The sequence below is a fragment of the Dendrobates tinctorius genome, unplaced genomic scaffold (genome assembly GCF_039654945.1).
Source record: "Dendrobates tinctorius isolate UK_male_01 unplaced genomic scaffold, ASM3965494v1 ptg000046l, whole genome shotgun sequence".
NCBI classification, from domain to species: Eukaryota; Metazoa; Chordata; class Amphibia; order Anura; family Dendrobatidae; genus Dendrobates; species Dendrobates tinctorius.
Window position 1 is genome coordinate 37,663,625 of NW_027361714.1, and position 16,223 is coordinate 37,679,847.

A 16,223-nucleotide genomic window follows, 5' to 3' on the forward strand; every position below is an offset into this window, starting at 1 on the left:
CCACCTCTTCAGTTCGTGTTGGAGCCTCTTCCTCCAGCTCACACACTGCTGGTTCGGCTTCCTCACAGGATCGCCAAGGAAGAACCTCTGCCACTGTTGTCCGGAGACCCTGTCAGATTCCACCCATAGCAGCACATTCCCATCCATCACAGCCATCGGTAGCACAGGCATGGGATAAAAGGCGCCCTTACTCGGCAAACCATCCCCGAGCACAGTCTCTGAATGCTGGCATTGTCAAACTTCTGGCAGTTGAAATGCTGTCATTCAGGCTGGTGGACACTGACACCTTCCGGGACTTAATGGCATTGGCAGTCCCCCAATACAACGTGCCCAGCCGCTTTTATTTCAGCAGGTGAGCCGTCCCTGCCCTGCAGAAACATGTTGAGGTCAAAATAAAACATGCGCTACTAAACGCCGTTAGTAGCAAGGTCCACCTGACCACCGATGCGTGGACCAGTAACCATGGACAGGGACGATACCTTTCCCTCACTGCCCACTGGGTCAATGTTGTGGAGCCGGGTACAGATCTGGAGAGTGGCGCTGTACGTGTTCTTCCAACGCCACGGATTGCAGGACTCCAGTCTGTACACATAGACTCCTCCTCCTACTCAAGTTCCTCAGAAACAGCAGAGCAGGAGCCTGTTACGACCGATATGAGCACAGCCGTGGCCAAACGTCAACAGGCTGTACTCAAATTAATTTCTTTGGGGAATCGAAGCCACACAGCGCAGGAGCTCTGGAATGCTATCAAGCTGGAGAGCGATGTGTGGTTTGGGCCAGCGAATCTCCAGCCGGGCTTGGTAGTGTGTGACAATGGCCGAAATCTGGTGGCAGCTCTTGGCCTAGGCAACCTCACACACATCCCATGTCTGGCACATGTGCTTAACTTGGTCGTGCAGAGCTTTCTGAGGGACTATCCGGATCTTGATGCACTGTTGCACAAGGTCCGCATAGAGTGCACTCACTTGCGGCGTTCCAGCACGGCAAGATCGCGCATCGCTGCTCTGCAGCGACGATTTGGCCTTCCGGAACATCGCATCATATGTGACCTACCCACCCGGTGGAATTCAACGTTACATATGTTGGAGCGGTTGTGTGAGCAGCAGGCAGCAGTCATGGAGTACCAGCTGCATCAGGCTCAAACAAGTCGCACTGTGCGCCGTTCACACTTCAGCACCATTGAGTGGGCCTCTATGAAGGACATCTGCCTCGTTTTGCGTGCCTTCGATGAATCCACGTGGATGGCGAGTGCAGATGATGCACTAATCAGCATGACTGTCCCCCTTATCTGCCTGCTTCAACAAACACTGCAAGCACTAAGGGATGAGGTTTCGGAAGAGGTGGAGGATGAGGAGTCCCAAATGCCATCTGCTTCTGGACAGTCTGTGCTACGTGTTTCCTCACAAAGGCCTAGGCAGGGGACACTTTGTGAGGAGGATGAGGAGGAGTCGATGGAGGAGGAAGACATCTCTCCAGAGGAGGGAGGTACACAAACCTCTACTCAGTATGTACAGCGAGGGTGGGGTGATGCAGAGCAGGCCGAGGTCACGCCTCAAACAGGGGACAGCGGTTCTTTGGCAGTTGGGAGTCTGCAGCACATGGTTGATTTCATGCTGCAGTGCCTGAGAAACGACCGCCGCATCGCCCACATTCTCGTCTCGGCTGATTATTGGGTGTACACCCTCCTAGATCCTCGCTACTGGGACAGCGTACAAAGGCTCATACCAACGTTGAACCGGGAGCGTAAACTGCGGGAGTACGAAGAGTCACTGGTGCAGTCCATAATGTTTTCCATTCCACCCGACAGCATTGTTGCTAGTGCTTTACAAAGCAGCTCTGTGCGTCGAGGCAGTGGAGGAAACTCTGCACAAAGAGGGAGCAGAGGCAGCGCCGCAGCACAAGGCAAGACCACTATGGCCCAAATGTGGCAAAGTTTTGTGTGTCCACCACAATTGTCTACACCATCAGCGACGCCTCGAGTCAGCAGGAGGCAACGCTTCCGTCAGATGGTGTCAGACTACATGTCTTGCCCTGTCACTGTACTCCCAGATGGCTCTTCCCCCTTCAAGTTTTGGGTCTCTAAGCTGGATACATGGCCAGAGCTTAGCCAGTATGCATTGGAGGTGCTGGCTTGCCCTGCTGCCAGTGTATTATCGGAACGTGTCTTTAGTGCTGCAGGTGGTGTACTAACAGACCGTCGCACGCGACTATCTTCCGATAATGTTGACCGGCTGACTTTTCTGAAAATGAACAAGGCCTGGATCTCCAAAGACTTTGCCATTCCTCTTACACACTAAATTAGTGGTTGGCAACTGTATCCAGGTCTGCTGGTGTGTTCATTTTTCTACCACCTAAACTATAATCCCTGTGCTTCAACACAGCCAGTTGTCGCTCAGATGTGTCGTCTGCACAGAGAAACACACTAGCTTCTGTGTTAGTGGGGTTCAGTAACGCCAGCTGATCCCCTGCTGTGTGGACGGCAAAGTCACCAGCTCCATCAACATTCAAACCACTACTGATTTTTAACTGTGCCCAACTTAGGTCTCTGGCTCCACTGTCTCTACTATTTCCCCTGACCTCCAACCCCGCCATCTACATCTCTGAAGTTGCGTCAGCACAATCTACACTTGTTCCTGTGTTCCTGTGGCTCAGTCCCATCAGTTTATCCCCTGATGTGTGTCCGGCAAGGTCTCCTGCTCTGTCCACATTCCCATAACCAGTAGTGGAAATGAGGACAGAGCTGGCGAACTTGCCGGACAAACATCAGGGGATCAACTGACGGGACTGAGCACCAGTAACACAGGAACAAGTGTAGATTGTGCTGACGCCACTTCAGAGATGTAGCTGGCGGGGTTGGAGGCCAGGGTAAATAGTAGAGACAGTGGAGCCAGAGGCCTAAGTGGAGCATGGTTAGAATCAGTAGTAGTCAACAACCTCCATAAAAACCGCTGCCCATTGGCCTCTGCATGCGGCATGCGTAATCCTGGGCTCCAACAGTGTCAGTTGGTGTTCAGAAGTGTCGTCTCCACAGAGCCAAACACATTCGTTCAAGTGTTAGTGGGGTTCAGCACTGCCAGCTGTTCCCCTGCTGTGGAGATGGCAAGTCTCCTGCTGCCTTCACCTGCCAAAATTCAGTAGGCCCCAGCCTGCTCCACGCCTAATCCTGGGCTCCAACAGCATCAGTTGGTGTTCAGAAGTGTCATCTCCACAGAGCCAAACACATTCGTTCGAGTGTTAGAGGGGTTCAGCACTGCCAGCTGTTCCCCTGCTGTGGAGATGGCAAGTCTCCTGCTGCCTTCACCTGCCAAAAGCAACAGGCCCCAGCCTGCTCCTCGCCTAATCCTGGGCTCCAACAGTGTCAGTTGGTGTTCAGAAGTGTCGTCTCCACAGAGCCAAACACATTCGTTCGAGTGTTAGTGGGGTTCAGCACTGCCAGCTGTTCCCCTGCTGTGGTGTTGGCAAGTCTCCTGCTGCTTACACCTGCCAAAATCCAGTAGGCCCCAGCCTGCTCCACGCCTGATCCTGGGCTCCAACAGCGTCAGCTGGTGTTCAGAAGTGTCATCTCCACAGAGCCAAACACATTCGTTTGAGTATTAGTGGGGTTCAGCACTGCCAGCTGTTCCCCTGCTGTGGAGATGGCAAGTCTCCTGCTGCCTACACCTGCCAAAATCCAGTAGGCCCCAGCCTGCTCCACGCCTGATCCTGGGCTCCAACAGCATCAGTTGGTGTTCAGAAGTGTCATCTCCACAGAGCCAAACACATTCGTTCGAGTGTTAGTGGGGTTCAGCATTGCCAGCTGTTCCCCTGCTGTGGAGATGGCAAGTCTCCTGCTGCCTACACCTGCCAAAATCCAGTAGGCCCCAGCCTGCTCCACGCCTGATCCTGGGCTCCAACAGCGTCAGTTGGTGTTCAGAAGTGTCATCTCCACAGAGCCAAACACATTCGTTCGAGTGTTAGTGGGGTTCAGCACTGCCAGCTGTTCCCCTGCTGTGGAGATGGCAGTCTCTCCTGCTGTCTCCGCATTCCAAAGACAGTAGGCCTCTGCCTACACCCTCCTATTTCCTGGGCTTCAACACAGCCAGTTGTAGCTCGGAAGTGCCGTCCACACGGAAAGAGATACTTGCTCCCGTGTCTCAGTGGGGTTCAGTAGCGTCAGCTGATCCCCTGCTGTGTGGATGGCAGTCTCTCCTGCTGTCTCCACATTCCAAATACAGTAGGCCTCTGCCTACACCCTCCTATTTCCTGGGCTTCAACACAGCCAGTTGTAGCTCGGAAGTGCCGTCCACACGGAAAGAGATACTTGCTCCCGTGTCTCAGTGGGGTTCAGTAACGTCAGCTGATCCCCTGCTGTGTGGATGGCAGTCTCTCCTGCTGTCTCCACATTCCAAATACAGTAGGCCTCTGCCTACACCCTCCTATTTCCTGGGCTTCAACACAGCCAGTTGTAGCTCGGAAGTGCCGTCCACACGGAAAGAGATACTTGCTCCCGTGTCTCAGTGGGGTTCAGTAACGTCAGCTGATCCCCTGCTGTGTGGATGGCAGTCTCTCCTGCTGTCTCCACATTCCAAATACAGTAGGCCTCTGCCTACACCCTCCTATTTCCTGGGCTTCAACACAGCCAGTTGTAGCTCGGAAGTGCCGTCCACACGGAAAGAGACACTTGCTCCCGTGTCTCAGTGGGGTTCAGTAACGTCAGCTGATCCCCTGCTGTGTGGATGGCAAAGTCTCCTGCTGCCTACACAGTCATACCACTACTGATTTTTAACCGTGCTCCAATTAGGCCTCTGGCTCCACTGTCTCTCGTATTTCCCCTGTCCTCCAACCCCGCCAGTTACAGCTCCGAAGTGGCGTCTGCACAATCCACACTTGTTCCTGTGTTACAGGTGTTCAGTCCGGTCAGTTAATCCCCTGATGTGTGTCCGGCAATGTCGCCTGCTCTGTCCACATTCCCATAACTAGTTATGGGAATGTGGACAGAGCAGGCGACATTGCCGGACACACATCAGGGGATTAACTGACCGGACTGAACACCTGTAACACAGGAACAAGTGTGGATTGTGCAGATGCCACTTCGGAGCTGTAACTGGCGGGGTTGGAGGACAGGGGAAATACGAAAATCAGTGAAGCCACAGGCCTAAGTGGAGCTTGGTTAAAATTAGTAGAAGACTACAACCGATCTTAAAATTTCTTCAATGCAGCCTCAGCCTGCTCCGTGCTTGTCCCTGGGCTTCAACACAGCCAGTTGTTGCTCGGAAGTGCCGTCTTCACAGAGTAAAACACTAGCTCCTGTGTTTGTGGGGTTCAGTAACGTCAGCTGTTCCCCTGCTGTTTTGATGGCAATCTGTCCTGCTGCCTCCCAATTGACAGCACATCAGGCCTCAGCCTGCTAAGTGCTTGTCCCTGGGCTCCAACATCGCCAGTTGCTGCTCATAACTGACTTTGGCACAGGTACTCCCTCCTGCCCAGCTTGGTTCCAGCCCTGCCTGCTGTTTCCGGGAAGTGTCAATGTCAGTTTGCCACCCCAAGTTGCCATGTTGTGTTGCGGTTGGGTTAGCCGAGGCTAGGATGCCAGCAGTTTAGGTGCTTCCTATGTGGACTGCGGGTTCTGGTAAGAAAGGCTTGTTCCGTAGTGCCAGTAGGACAAGCACCCCCTGTAGGACTGTGTGATTCGGTAACTGCGGCCAGCTTGCGGCATGCCAACTTTGCTTTTCAGGGGTAACTTCTGCTACCCCTCCGGGTTCCAGCACCGTCAGCTGGTTCTCGTCAGAGCCTTTGGCCTAGGTGCCTCCATCTCGGTATCCGAGTTCCGGCAACGTCTGCTGGTCCTTGGTAGTGCTTTGTAGCACAGGTACCTCCTGCTTAGTAACCGGGTTCCAGCACCGTCAGCTGGTCCTCGGTTGTGCCATTGGCTCTTATTCCTTCTGCTGCCCCTCCGGGTGCCAGCACTGTCAGCTGGTCCTCGCTATTTCCATTTGCTCTTGCAGCTTATGCTACCCCTCCGGGTTCCAGCACCGTCAGCTGGTTCTCGTCAGAGCCTTTGGCCTAGGTGCCTCCATCTCGGTATCCGAGTTCCGGCAACGTCTGCTGGTCCTTGGTAGTGCTTTGTAGCACAGGTACCTCCTGCTTAGTAACCGGGTTTCAACACCGTCAGCTGGTCCTCGGTTGTGCCATTGGCTCTTATTCCTTCTGCTGCCCCTCCGGGTGGCAGCACTGTCAGCTGGTCCTCGCTATTTCCATTTGCTCTTGCAGCTTATGCTACCCCTCCGGGTTCCAGCACCGTCAGCTGGTTCTCGTCAGAGCCTTTGGCCTAGGTGCCTCCATCTCGGTATCCGAGTTCCGGCAACGTCTGCTGGTCCTTGGTAGTGCTTTGTAGCACAGGTACCTCCTGCTTAGTAACCGGGTTCCAGCACCGTCAGCTGGTCCTCGGTAGTGCCATTGGCTCTTGTTCCTTCTGCTGCCCCTACGGGTGCCAGTACCGTCAGCTGGTTCAAGAGGACAAAGAACAGGAAGACAACCACCAAGATGCAGAACAACAAGAGAGAGAAGACAAAGAAGCATAAAAAAACAAAGCAGAAGAACATTAAGCATAAGACTAATACTCTGAGCAAATGATATTATCTTATTTATAAGCAGAAGAAGACTAAGCAGTGTATGGGGGTGAGTCCGTTCCTCCTCGTGGTGCCCCTGGAAAAGGTTTGCTGCTGCAGGCCAAACTGAACGCGGACAAATCCTGTTGTAAATCTTTTGTGACAGGCAGAACGGAAGGTGTAAACTTCTAACTTTTCTAGATAACAACTACAGGAATGCCTGACACAAACAAGAATATGATGAAGAAGAATAGGAAGAAGATGAAGAAGCTGAATATGTAGAATAATAATTGTTGAATAAGAAGAATATGAAGAATGTAAGAAAAGGAAGAAGAAGAAGAATGTAAAAAAAGGAAGTAGAAGAATTTAAAAAAAGGAATAAGAAGAAGAATGTAAAAAAAGGAAGAAGAAGAAGAAGAAGAAGAATGTAAAAAAAGGAATAAGAAGAAGAAGAAGAAGAAGGTAAAAAAAGGAAGAAGAAGAAAGAAGAAAGAAGAAAGAAGAAGAAGACATACATGTCTGGCAAAATATAAATGAGGCTAACATAGTCAATATCTTTGTAACTCCTAACGTCTTTAAAAAAAAAGTTTAATTCCTGCTATTCCATTTGATTGGGCTAAACCTCTATGGCTTTAATGTCTCCTCCACCTCCCACAATATATTCTACATTATTCTTAGTTGTTTTTCTTCATGTAGAATTAACCTACAAGGAAAAAAAGGGTTTTTTTTTATTCCGATATTTTGGCCCCATTGACTTGCATTGGTTCCCGGTATCGGAATCGGCGATACCGATACTTTTTTTTAAGATCGGCCGATCCATTCCGATCCGATATTTTCAAGTATCGGCTGGTATCGCTCAACTCTAGCTTTCACTTGATGTACAGTAGTTGATCAAAATTTCCGAACCACTGACTGACTTGACTAAGAAAGGGAAAGATGTGGTTAATTGGAAGCCTGAGGCAACCCGTTATTTCTCTTAGTTAAATAAATAGATGGGGGGTAATTACCAGGATGGGGGGCATACACCAGGATGAGGGAGCATATATCTGGAAGGGGGCATATACCAGTGTGGGAGGCATATAACAGGATGGGGGACCATACACCTGGGTGGGGGGGACACATACCAGGATGGGGGAGCATAAAACAGAAAGTTGGAGTATATACCAGGATGGGAGAATATATCAGGATGAAGGGCATATAGCAGGATGGGGGACCATGTAAAAGGATGGGGGACATATACCAGTATGGGTGGTAGGGAGGTATATACCAGAATGGCTGAGCATTTACCTGAATGAAGGAGCATATACAAGGATGGGGACATATGCAATGATGGGGATATATACAAAGATGAGGGATCACTTGCCAGGATGGGGTTGGATACCAGAATGGAGTAAGACTGCTTAGTGCAGCCGAAACGCATCGACTGGGTCATGTCAACCATGAAAATTTTCTTTTATATGCACTATAATTTCTTTTGAAAAAGAAAAAGAGAAGGAAAATCCAGTCCTGTTGAGCCAGACTCCAATTTTTTCTATTATCCTTGATGTGAGGCCAAGGCGAGGCCGGTGTCTGAGCCCCAGGTGGATGAGCATAGAGCAACTGGGTGAGCTGGAATTAAGCTTTGATAATGGAGGACATATACCACGATGGTGGAGCATATACCAGAATGGTGGAGCATACACCAGGATAGGAGGAATATATACCTGAATGGGGAAGCATATACCAGGATGGGGGAGCATATACCAGGATAGGGACATATGCAAAGATGGAGGACCATATACTAGGCTGGAGCGACATATACTAGGATGGAGGGACATATACCAGGATAAGGGAGCGTATACCAGGATGTGGGACTCCTGACTGTGGCTGCACTTTGTTGACCCTGCCTGCTCTATGTTGCTCTTGCCTGCTCTGCTGTCCCCGTCTGCTCTCTGCTGTCTGCATCTGTTGTTTTTTCTAAACTAAAACCTCAGTATTCAGATTAGATTGCCGTGTTTGCACTTTCCGATAATTAGGTGGGTTTTAGGTTGCAGCTTGGGCACTCTGTCTCTGAAAGGATCACCATCACTGTTGTAGTAAGTTTCTTCATTAAAATGACTCTGGAGCCAGTGTGTACATTTACTGCGATCTCTGGCTCCTTTTTATTGAAGAGACTGCATATGCAAATTCGCAGACACAGTGGCTTCAATAACTGGAGTCAAATCAAAAATGTACCAATAAGAATGCATGCCATCCGGGTGTAGAATGGATTCAGTACCTAGTATTTTATATATGGTAGACTGTTTTTTCCGCTTTGTGGCCAGAGCCTAGAAGTTTCAGATGTATTTGCCTGATTCATCAACTGAGACTTATTAATAAGTCACAAAATTTTGTACAATTCCATTCCAGTTCTCCCTTGTGTACTTTTGAGTATGCCAGTAGTGTTTCCCACCTTGTACAAATTTTGGTGCTGTCACTGTCACTTTTGGCACCAAAAGTCGCAAAAACAGTTCAAGGCAGGAAAAAATTCAATTTTTGACTTTGTGCTGAATTCTTGAATCGCATGCGTTATTTTGATTTATTTGGTGTCAAAAGCAGTAACTAATACCACAACAAAAAAAGGAAAGTGACTTAAAAATAAACTAGTAATAAATCAGGACCTGAATCTCCGTTATGTTCTCTGTGCTTAAACATCTGTTTCTGTATCTTTCATAGATTACAATAGGAAAACGTATTTGGCCAACTCTCTTTTCTCCCCATCATGAGAGCAAGAAACCTCTGTTCTGCTATTGGCTGAGATTTTAGTGATATAATACCTACAGATTTATCATGTGTTGCATGTCCTATTGATATGATATAAATCCTAAAAGTCATAATACTCTTGAATGCATACATGCTTTGAAGTTCTTGGAGCAGCCATTGAATCAAATTATTTAGGAAGAATTAATTCACACATGAGTTAGCATTGTAAAGAATTCCCTGAGTTAATTGGGTTACTAATGAGGTAGTCCATTTTCCATTTGGGTGGCATTGGAGTTGGATAATTATAAAATAAACTTAAAGCTTGTAAAATATTAAACACTAGTTTAGATATGCCACCTAAATGAGTTATGTAGTTACTGTAAATCACAAAAACCATAGTGTCAAAATTCATAGCATAAGTTTGTTAGACATCACATACCAATAGACCAACCTTTTATTAACCCCTTTGTGACCTTCGATACGCTTTTTAACAGTTCAGTTAAGGGTATGTTTTAACGGCGCTGAGAAATAAGGTTATAGCACCATTAGAGTCAGAAAATATCTGGGATCTCGGCTACCAGGAGTAGCTGAGACCCAGGAGAATGTGATTTGGGTCCATTTTTACTGTCCACAGTGTTGCGATCGCTGGCAACTGCAAAAAAGGCTGATTTCCCATTTATTTCTTCTCTGATATGATCTAGCATATCAGAGGAGAGAGAAATGGGGCAGCCCAAGCCCCCCTGGTACCTCCAGCACCTCCTGCGTCCCCCAGCCCTCAGCGTCTTCTTCCGGAAAGAAGATGGCGGGTGCATGCGCACTGCGCCCACCAAGATCTGTCGGCCGACACCAAACAATAATAAGAGATTTTTCCTATTGGTTCATTTTGATAACTGTGATAGGGTCTATCACGGTGATCAAAATAAAAAAAAATAGTCAATCAAACCCCTCTTTATCAGCTCCTTAGTTAGGCTAAAATAATAAAATAAAATGTTTTATTTTTCATTTTTCCATTTGGGATAGAGCTAGGGTTAGGGTTATGGTTGGGGTTATAGCTAGGGTTAGGGTTGGGGCTAGGATTAGGGTTAAGGTTGGGGTTAGAGATAGAGTTAGGGTTGGGCTAGGTTTAGGGTTGGGCAAGGTTTAGGGTTGGGGCTAGGTCTAGGGTTGGGGCTAGGGTTAGAGCTGGGGCTAGGGTTATAGCTGGGGTTAGGTTTGCACTAGGGTTAGGGTTGGGGCTAGGGTTAGGGTTGAGGCTAGGGTTAGGGTTATGTTGGGTTAGGGGTGTGGTGTTGGGCTTAGGGTGGCATTGGGGTAAGGGTTGTGGTTAGGGTTATGGTTAGGATTGGGATTAAGGTTAGGGATGTGTTATGGTTGGAGTTAGAATTAGGGGTTTCCACTGTTTAAGTACATCAGGGGGTCTCTAAAAGCGACATGGTGCCCGCCATTGCTTCCAGCCAATTTTGTGTTCAAAAATTCAAACGGTTCTCTGCTCCCTCCCTTCTGAGCCCCGCCATGTTCTCAAACAGTGGATTTCCCCCACATACAAAGTATTGGCATACTCAGGAGAAATTGCTCAACAAATTTTGTGGTCCATTTTCTCCTGATATTCTTGTGAAAATGCAAAAAGTTTGGTTTCAAAGTAAATTTTTTGTGAAAAAAGTAATATGTTCATTTTTTTCCTTCCACATTGCTTTAGTTCTCATGAAGCACCTGAAGGGTTAATAAACTTATTGAATGTGGTTTTGTGCACCTCGAGGGGTGCAGTTTTTAGAATGGTGTCACTTTTGAATATTTTCTGTTATATTGACCCCCAAACTCACATCAAATGTGAGGTGGTCCCTAAAAAAATGGTTTTGCAAATTTTGTTGGAAAAATGAGAAATCGCTGGTCAAATTTTAACCCTTGTAATGCCCTAGCAAAAAAATTATGTTTCCAAAATTGTGCTATGTAAAGTAGACATGTGGGAAATGTTATTTATTGACTATTTTATTTTGTGCAATATGACTCTCTGATTTAAGGGCACAACAATTAAAAGTTTGAAAATTGCTAAAATTTAAAATTTTTTGCCAAATTTCTGTTTTTTTTCACAAATAATGCAAGTAATATCGAAGAAATTTTGCCACTAACATGAAGTACAATATGTCACGAAAAAAATCTCAGAATAACTGGGATCCGTTGAAGCGTTCCAGAGTTATAACCTCATAAAATGACAGTGGTCAGAATTGCAAAAAATTGGCCCATCATTAACGTGCAAACCACCCTCAGGGTAAAGGGGTTATTAGAATGGATGTAAAATGAGTATAACTGCCACATTTCTGTTTTTTTCATAACTAACGCAAGTCATATCGAAGAAATTTTAGAAAACATTCTCAGAATCAGTGGAATCCGTTGAAGCGCTGCAGAGTGCTATAACCTCATAAAGGGACAGTGGTCAGAATTGTAAAAATTGGCTTGGCTATTAAAGTACAAAATTAGCTTTGTAACTAAGGGGTTAAAATTAATAATTTATTTTGAAATGCTATAAAATATGCCCAACAGTATCAATGTTTCATTAATCATTATACATATGAAATAAAGATATGAACCATAAAATTCTAAGATGGAAAGTGTGAAAGAGGAGTGAGAAACAATGTGGGGAACAATTATTTAAAGCTTAACTTTAAAATAACACTTATACCACTGAGTCCTTTTATAAATGCTACTCATCATTAAATTTGGGGATATGCTTGACTGATCCATGTTTGGAAAAACATGATAGAATTCTCAAAATGCCACCTGCTGTGTAACTGGTTTAAACTCTGCTAAAGGAAAATATATTAGTAACGAACCATGGAATACCAAATTTTTCAAAGAAAACAAAACCATTACATTTCAATCCACTTAGGAGTTCAATGTATCAGTATCAGGAGTACTATTAGAAGATGAATTCCATGTTTCAATGCACACAATGAAGCTATGGTTGTCAAGAAGCTATCTGAAAAGGAAAATATTAATAAAAATAACTTTTGACTATTTAATTTTATCTGTATTGTACTGACGGAGTTAGCTGGGTGTTAGCATTCTCACATTACCAATCTAATATACAATCAAGAATTCCATTTAACATATAAGTTATACAAATATAAAAGTGTAGAAAATGAAAAATGTCACATTTTAATGTTGATTTCTTAACAAACAAATGCCTAAGAGAGTGGGTGTTTTATGCCATATTTATGAAGCACCTATGTGGCGAGGCTCCAGAATTTTGACAGGCATGGTAAGTTCATAGACTCGTTCCATCATTTTTCCATTTATACGTTTGACAGTTATCTGCTCCTAAAGAACTTACTTTTTCATCTTAAATAATTGCCCAATATCTTTGGGAAACACACTTTATTGGCTTGTGTATGTTGGTGAATAAAGGATCTTTACACAATTTTTGACCATAATGGACGTGCAACCTCATTTTTCTCTACTATTTTTACCTGGAAGATAGAACACTGAGCCTGTAGACTACTTGGAGTCTTGAACACAATTTGGCTGTGCTTCTGACTCTTGAACATATAAAGTATAAACATATATATATATATATATATATATATATACACACACACACACACACACACTTATTTACGGTATGTATTCTGCAAGTAATAGTCCCCAAGTTCTCGCTCATTGAACACAACACTATACACACTCTGTGTAACAGGCTTTAGCTACCAGATCAGGCACTATATTTAAATCAAATGAGTCTGTTACCTTTTAGAGAGCTACATTTAATAACTATGCATAGGCAATTGTCACATTTTAACTCTTTCATAAACTCTTCTTAAATCATCACTTTCTGTGAACTATACTATCCAACTTGCAACCGATCAATTTTTAGTTAGGTTTTTTTCAAGCAAGTATACACACCTGTAAATAGGGTTTGCCCTTTTCAACGCCTCCAATAACTATATCAGAAGATGCCATAGCTCCATTAGAAGAAAAACCCAATCCGACATAGCCCAGGGTCTCAACCTGTACAAGAAAAGTGATTATGTTTTCCTTGTGCCTCCAGTACATTTTATATTTTCCTTTTGAATCCAGAACCGCACTGTGATAATTTTGCATATCCGAGTTCATTGCTGTGGTCAAAAGAGGTAGCAGAACCATGTATACAAGCATCTTCAGGTACGTTATCCTTTCTAGTCCACCGTTATGTAAAAGGGTTGAATTATACTTTCATTCAGCTCTCTCTTATTCGACAAACTACTTAACACTGAGTTCTGTAGCCCTAAAGCGTGTGTTCTCTGATTATTGGAGGAGGAGGCAGATGTAGGATACTCTTCAGCAGTGGGCTTGTGCTACTTGTCCCTTTCAGGAAGCATAAAGCATGGCTTGAGTCGTAGACTCTTAACTAGGCTTCTCAGTAGCCTTAGGCACAACTGCCTTGATGTACAGTGGAGTGGACATGCTGCTACAAGTGGGCACTTGTGTTTGTGTGTCAAAGATGTTTCCTTTTGTATTAATCATTTGTGCCAAAAATAAAGTGCTTAGACAACTGCGAATGCACAAATATCAGGGGTTTTTTTTATGTTTGTCTATTGTACTTTTAACCCCCTCTCGTGGTGAAACTCTGCATGAAGTATTTCACTTCAATTAAAGCTTTTTTTAGACGTATTTTCCATCTTTCTGCTTGAGAAAATAAATATAAGTCACTAAAATAACAGTATTAAGAGTGCTTTCATACAAAAGAAAATCAACAAAGGTTAGTAAAACTGGGTTAATGCGTTTCTGAAATGGACAGATTGTCCTTAAAAGTCTTTTCTCTGAAAAAGTAGCGATTCGGCTTCAATTACCATATTCCAGAATGGGAAAACTGTGAAACAAAGAGATAAAGAATTTGCTATAAGCAGAGTTAGGTTTTGCTAAAGAGCTTAACATGATTAGAACAAAGTTGTCCGACAAGCTCTTTCAAAGCCCATCCGAGCTGTCAAATCATTTTTTCGTGCAACATCCAATATTAGGAATTTATTAGCTAATTTTTTTTAGCTTGTTTTAAGATGACATTACAAATATAAATCATACAAATAATACTTGATAATAAAACAAATCATTTTGTCAAAACCCCAAGACAAATTTACAGTATAAAGTGCACTGTGTAAAAAGGAAATAATACTTTCATGTCAATTCACAGCAAATATTTAACTGCTATGTTCTGCCCAAGAACAAATATTGGTAAATATCTGATAAAACAAGTCACAAGAACCTGACTAAAGTGTGTTGTAGCAATTTTGTCAACCACGGTGGCTCAGTGGTTAGAACTGTATCTGTTCAGCGATGGTGTCTTAGGGTACCGTTACACTTAGCGATGCACCAGCGATCCCGACAACGATATGGATTGCTGGTGCATCGCTAAGTGGTCGCTAGTGAGCTGCCACACAAGCAGATCTTACCAGCGACATAGCAGGGGTCGGGGGTCGCTACTTACCTGTCAGACGCGGCGATCCAGACGTCCTCCCGCCCGCATCCACGCGTCGCTCGTCGGCGCCACAGGAAGCCCAGCAGGAAGTGCCCAACGAGAAATGATCCAGGACATTCTCGCGTGATCAGCGATGAGCAGCGGGGGAGCCGGTCGAAGGTAAGTATCAGACATAGCAATATCGCTATAACGTCACAAAATCGGTGATGTTACAGTGATATTGCTAGCGATATCGCTATGTGTAACGGGGGCTTTAGGTTCAAATCCCACCTAGGACAACATCTTCTAGGAGTTTGTGTGTTCTCATGGATTTTCTCCGAGCACTTCAGTTTCCTCTCAAAAATACAATGACATACTGATAGGGAATGTAGATTGTGAGTCCCAATGGGGACGATGATGATGGCAATATTTTTAAAGCATCATGCAATTGTAAGGGAGTGAGACATGATGTCTTTCTTGCTTCCCTTCCTCAGATTGCCCCTTCTATGTTATGGTGTATATATTGCTAAGTTATAATGTTTATGTGGTACTGCTACATTGAAATATGTATTATCGCTCGTCTTTAATGGTATTGCCACATGTATGTGTTACCATTGTGTAGAAAAGTTGTAACATAATGTCTTGTGTTTATTATATTGTTGCATAATATAATGTGCTTGTTGTGCATGTACAGTTAGGGTACGTTAGTGCATCCTCTTGGGGACAGTAGAGGAGGGCACTTTTAGTATATAGTTCCTATAGACATAGGTAAGTGTAGTTCTGTTGAGGGCCACTAGATGGGGGCATACTAGTGTGCTCTATAGGTATAGCTGATAGGACATTTGTAGAGGGTTAAGTGTAGGAAGGGCTGTTGGGTTTTAAGCTGGAACCTCGTGGGAAGTTAGGTCAGATGGGGCCAGGGTGCCCTAGTGTCCACATGGGCTATAGGCCCAGACAGCTTGGCAGCCATGCAACATTTAATTACTGCAGCCCACATTACTCATGGCCACTGTGTGTCATAGCAGTGGGCCAGTACAGAAACGGAAAGATGTGGTGACTTGTTGCCTGGGCCGATTTTTCATGAAACCCGACTTTCTCAAAAGTCGAGTCGAACGAAATCGGCCGACTGTAGGGAATAGTCGGGAAAAGTCGGGAAACACGAACCCCAATGCAAGTCAATGGGGAGAAAAGTTGGCAGTGAGTGGAGGACTGTAAACACACCTGGCATGAACTTTAATCCTAGAGGCGGCGAAATCTCTCTCTCTTCTCCCTCTCCCTCTCTCTCCCACTCCCACTCCAGCTACGCTCCTGCTACGCTACGCTCTGCTTCTCTCATTGGCTGAAAAAAGTCACGTGCAAACATTCGGTGAAACCCGACTTTGGCACTTGGGTTGTCGACCGCATGGCCAACTTCACACTGTGGTCGGGTTTCGTTTCATGAAACCCGACTTTGGCGAAAGTCGGCGACTTTTGAATCTGACCGACCTGTTTCG

General features: G+C 45.3%; 1 protein-coding gene across 4 annotated transcripts in view; it reads right to left on the reverse strand.

Moving 5' to 3' along the window:
* Positions 1 to 16,223, reverse strand: part of MOXD1 (monooxygenase DBH like 1) — a 306,903-nt gene that overhangs the window by 268,211 nt on the left and 22,469 nt on the right. Inside the window, exons 2-3 of one of the 4 annotated variants that reach the window (XM_073575826.1) lie at positions 14,129 to 14,148; positions 13,203 to 13,307 (exon numbers count right to left, since the gene is read on the reverse strand). In XM_073575826.1, the coding sequence (XP_073431927.1) occupies positions 13,203 to 13,307; positions 14,129 to 14,131 (108 nt within the window). In that variant the 5' untranslated portion in view covers positions 14,132 to 14,148. Of the gene's footprint in view, positions 1 to 13,202; positions 14,108 to 14,128; positions 14,149 to 16,223 lie in introns of those variants that run through there. The other 3 variants (XM_073575827.1, XM_073575825.1, XM_073575824.1) reach the window with 3 other exon arrangements.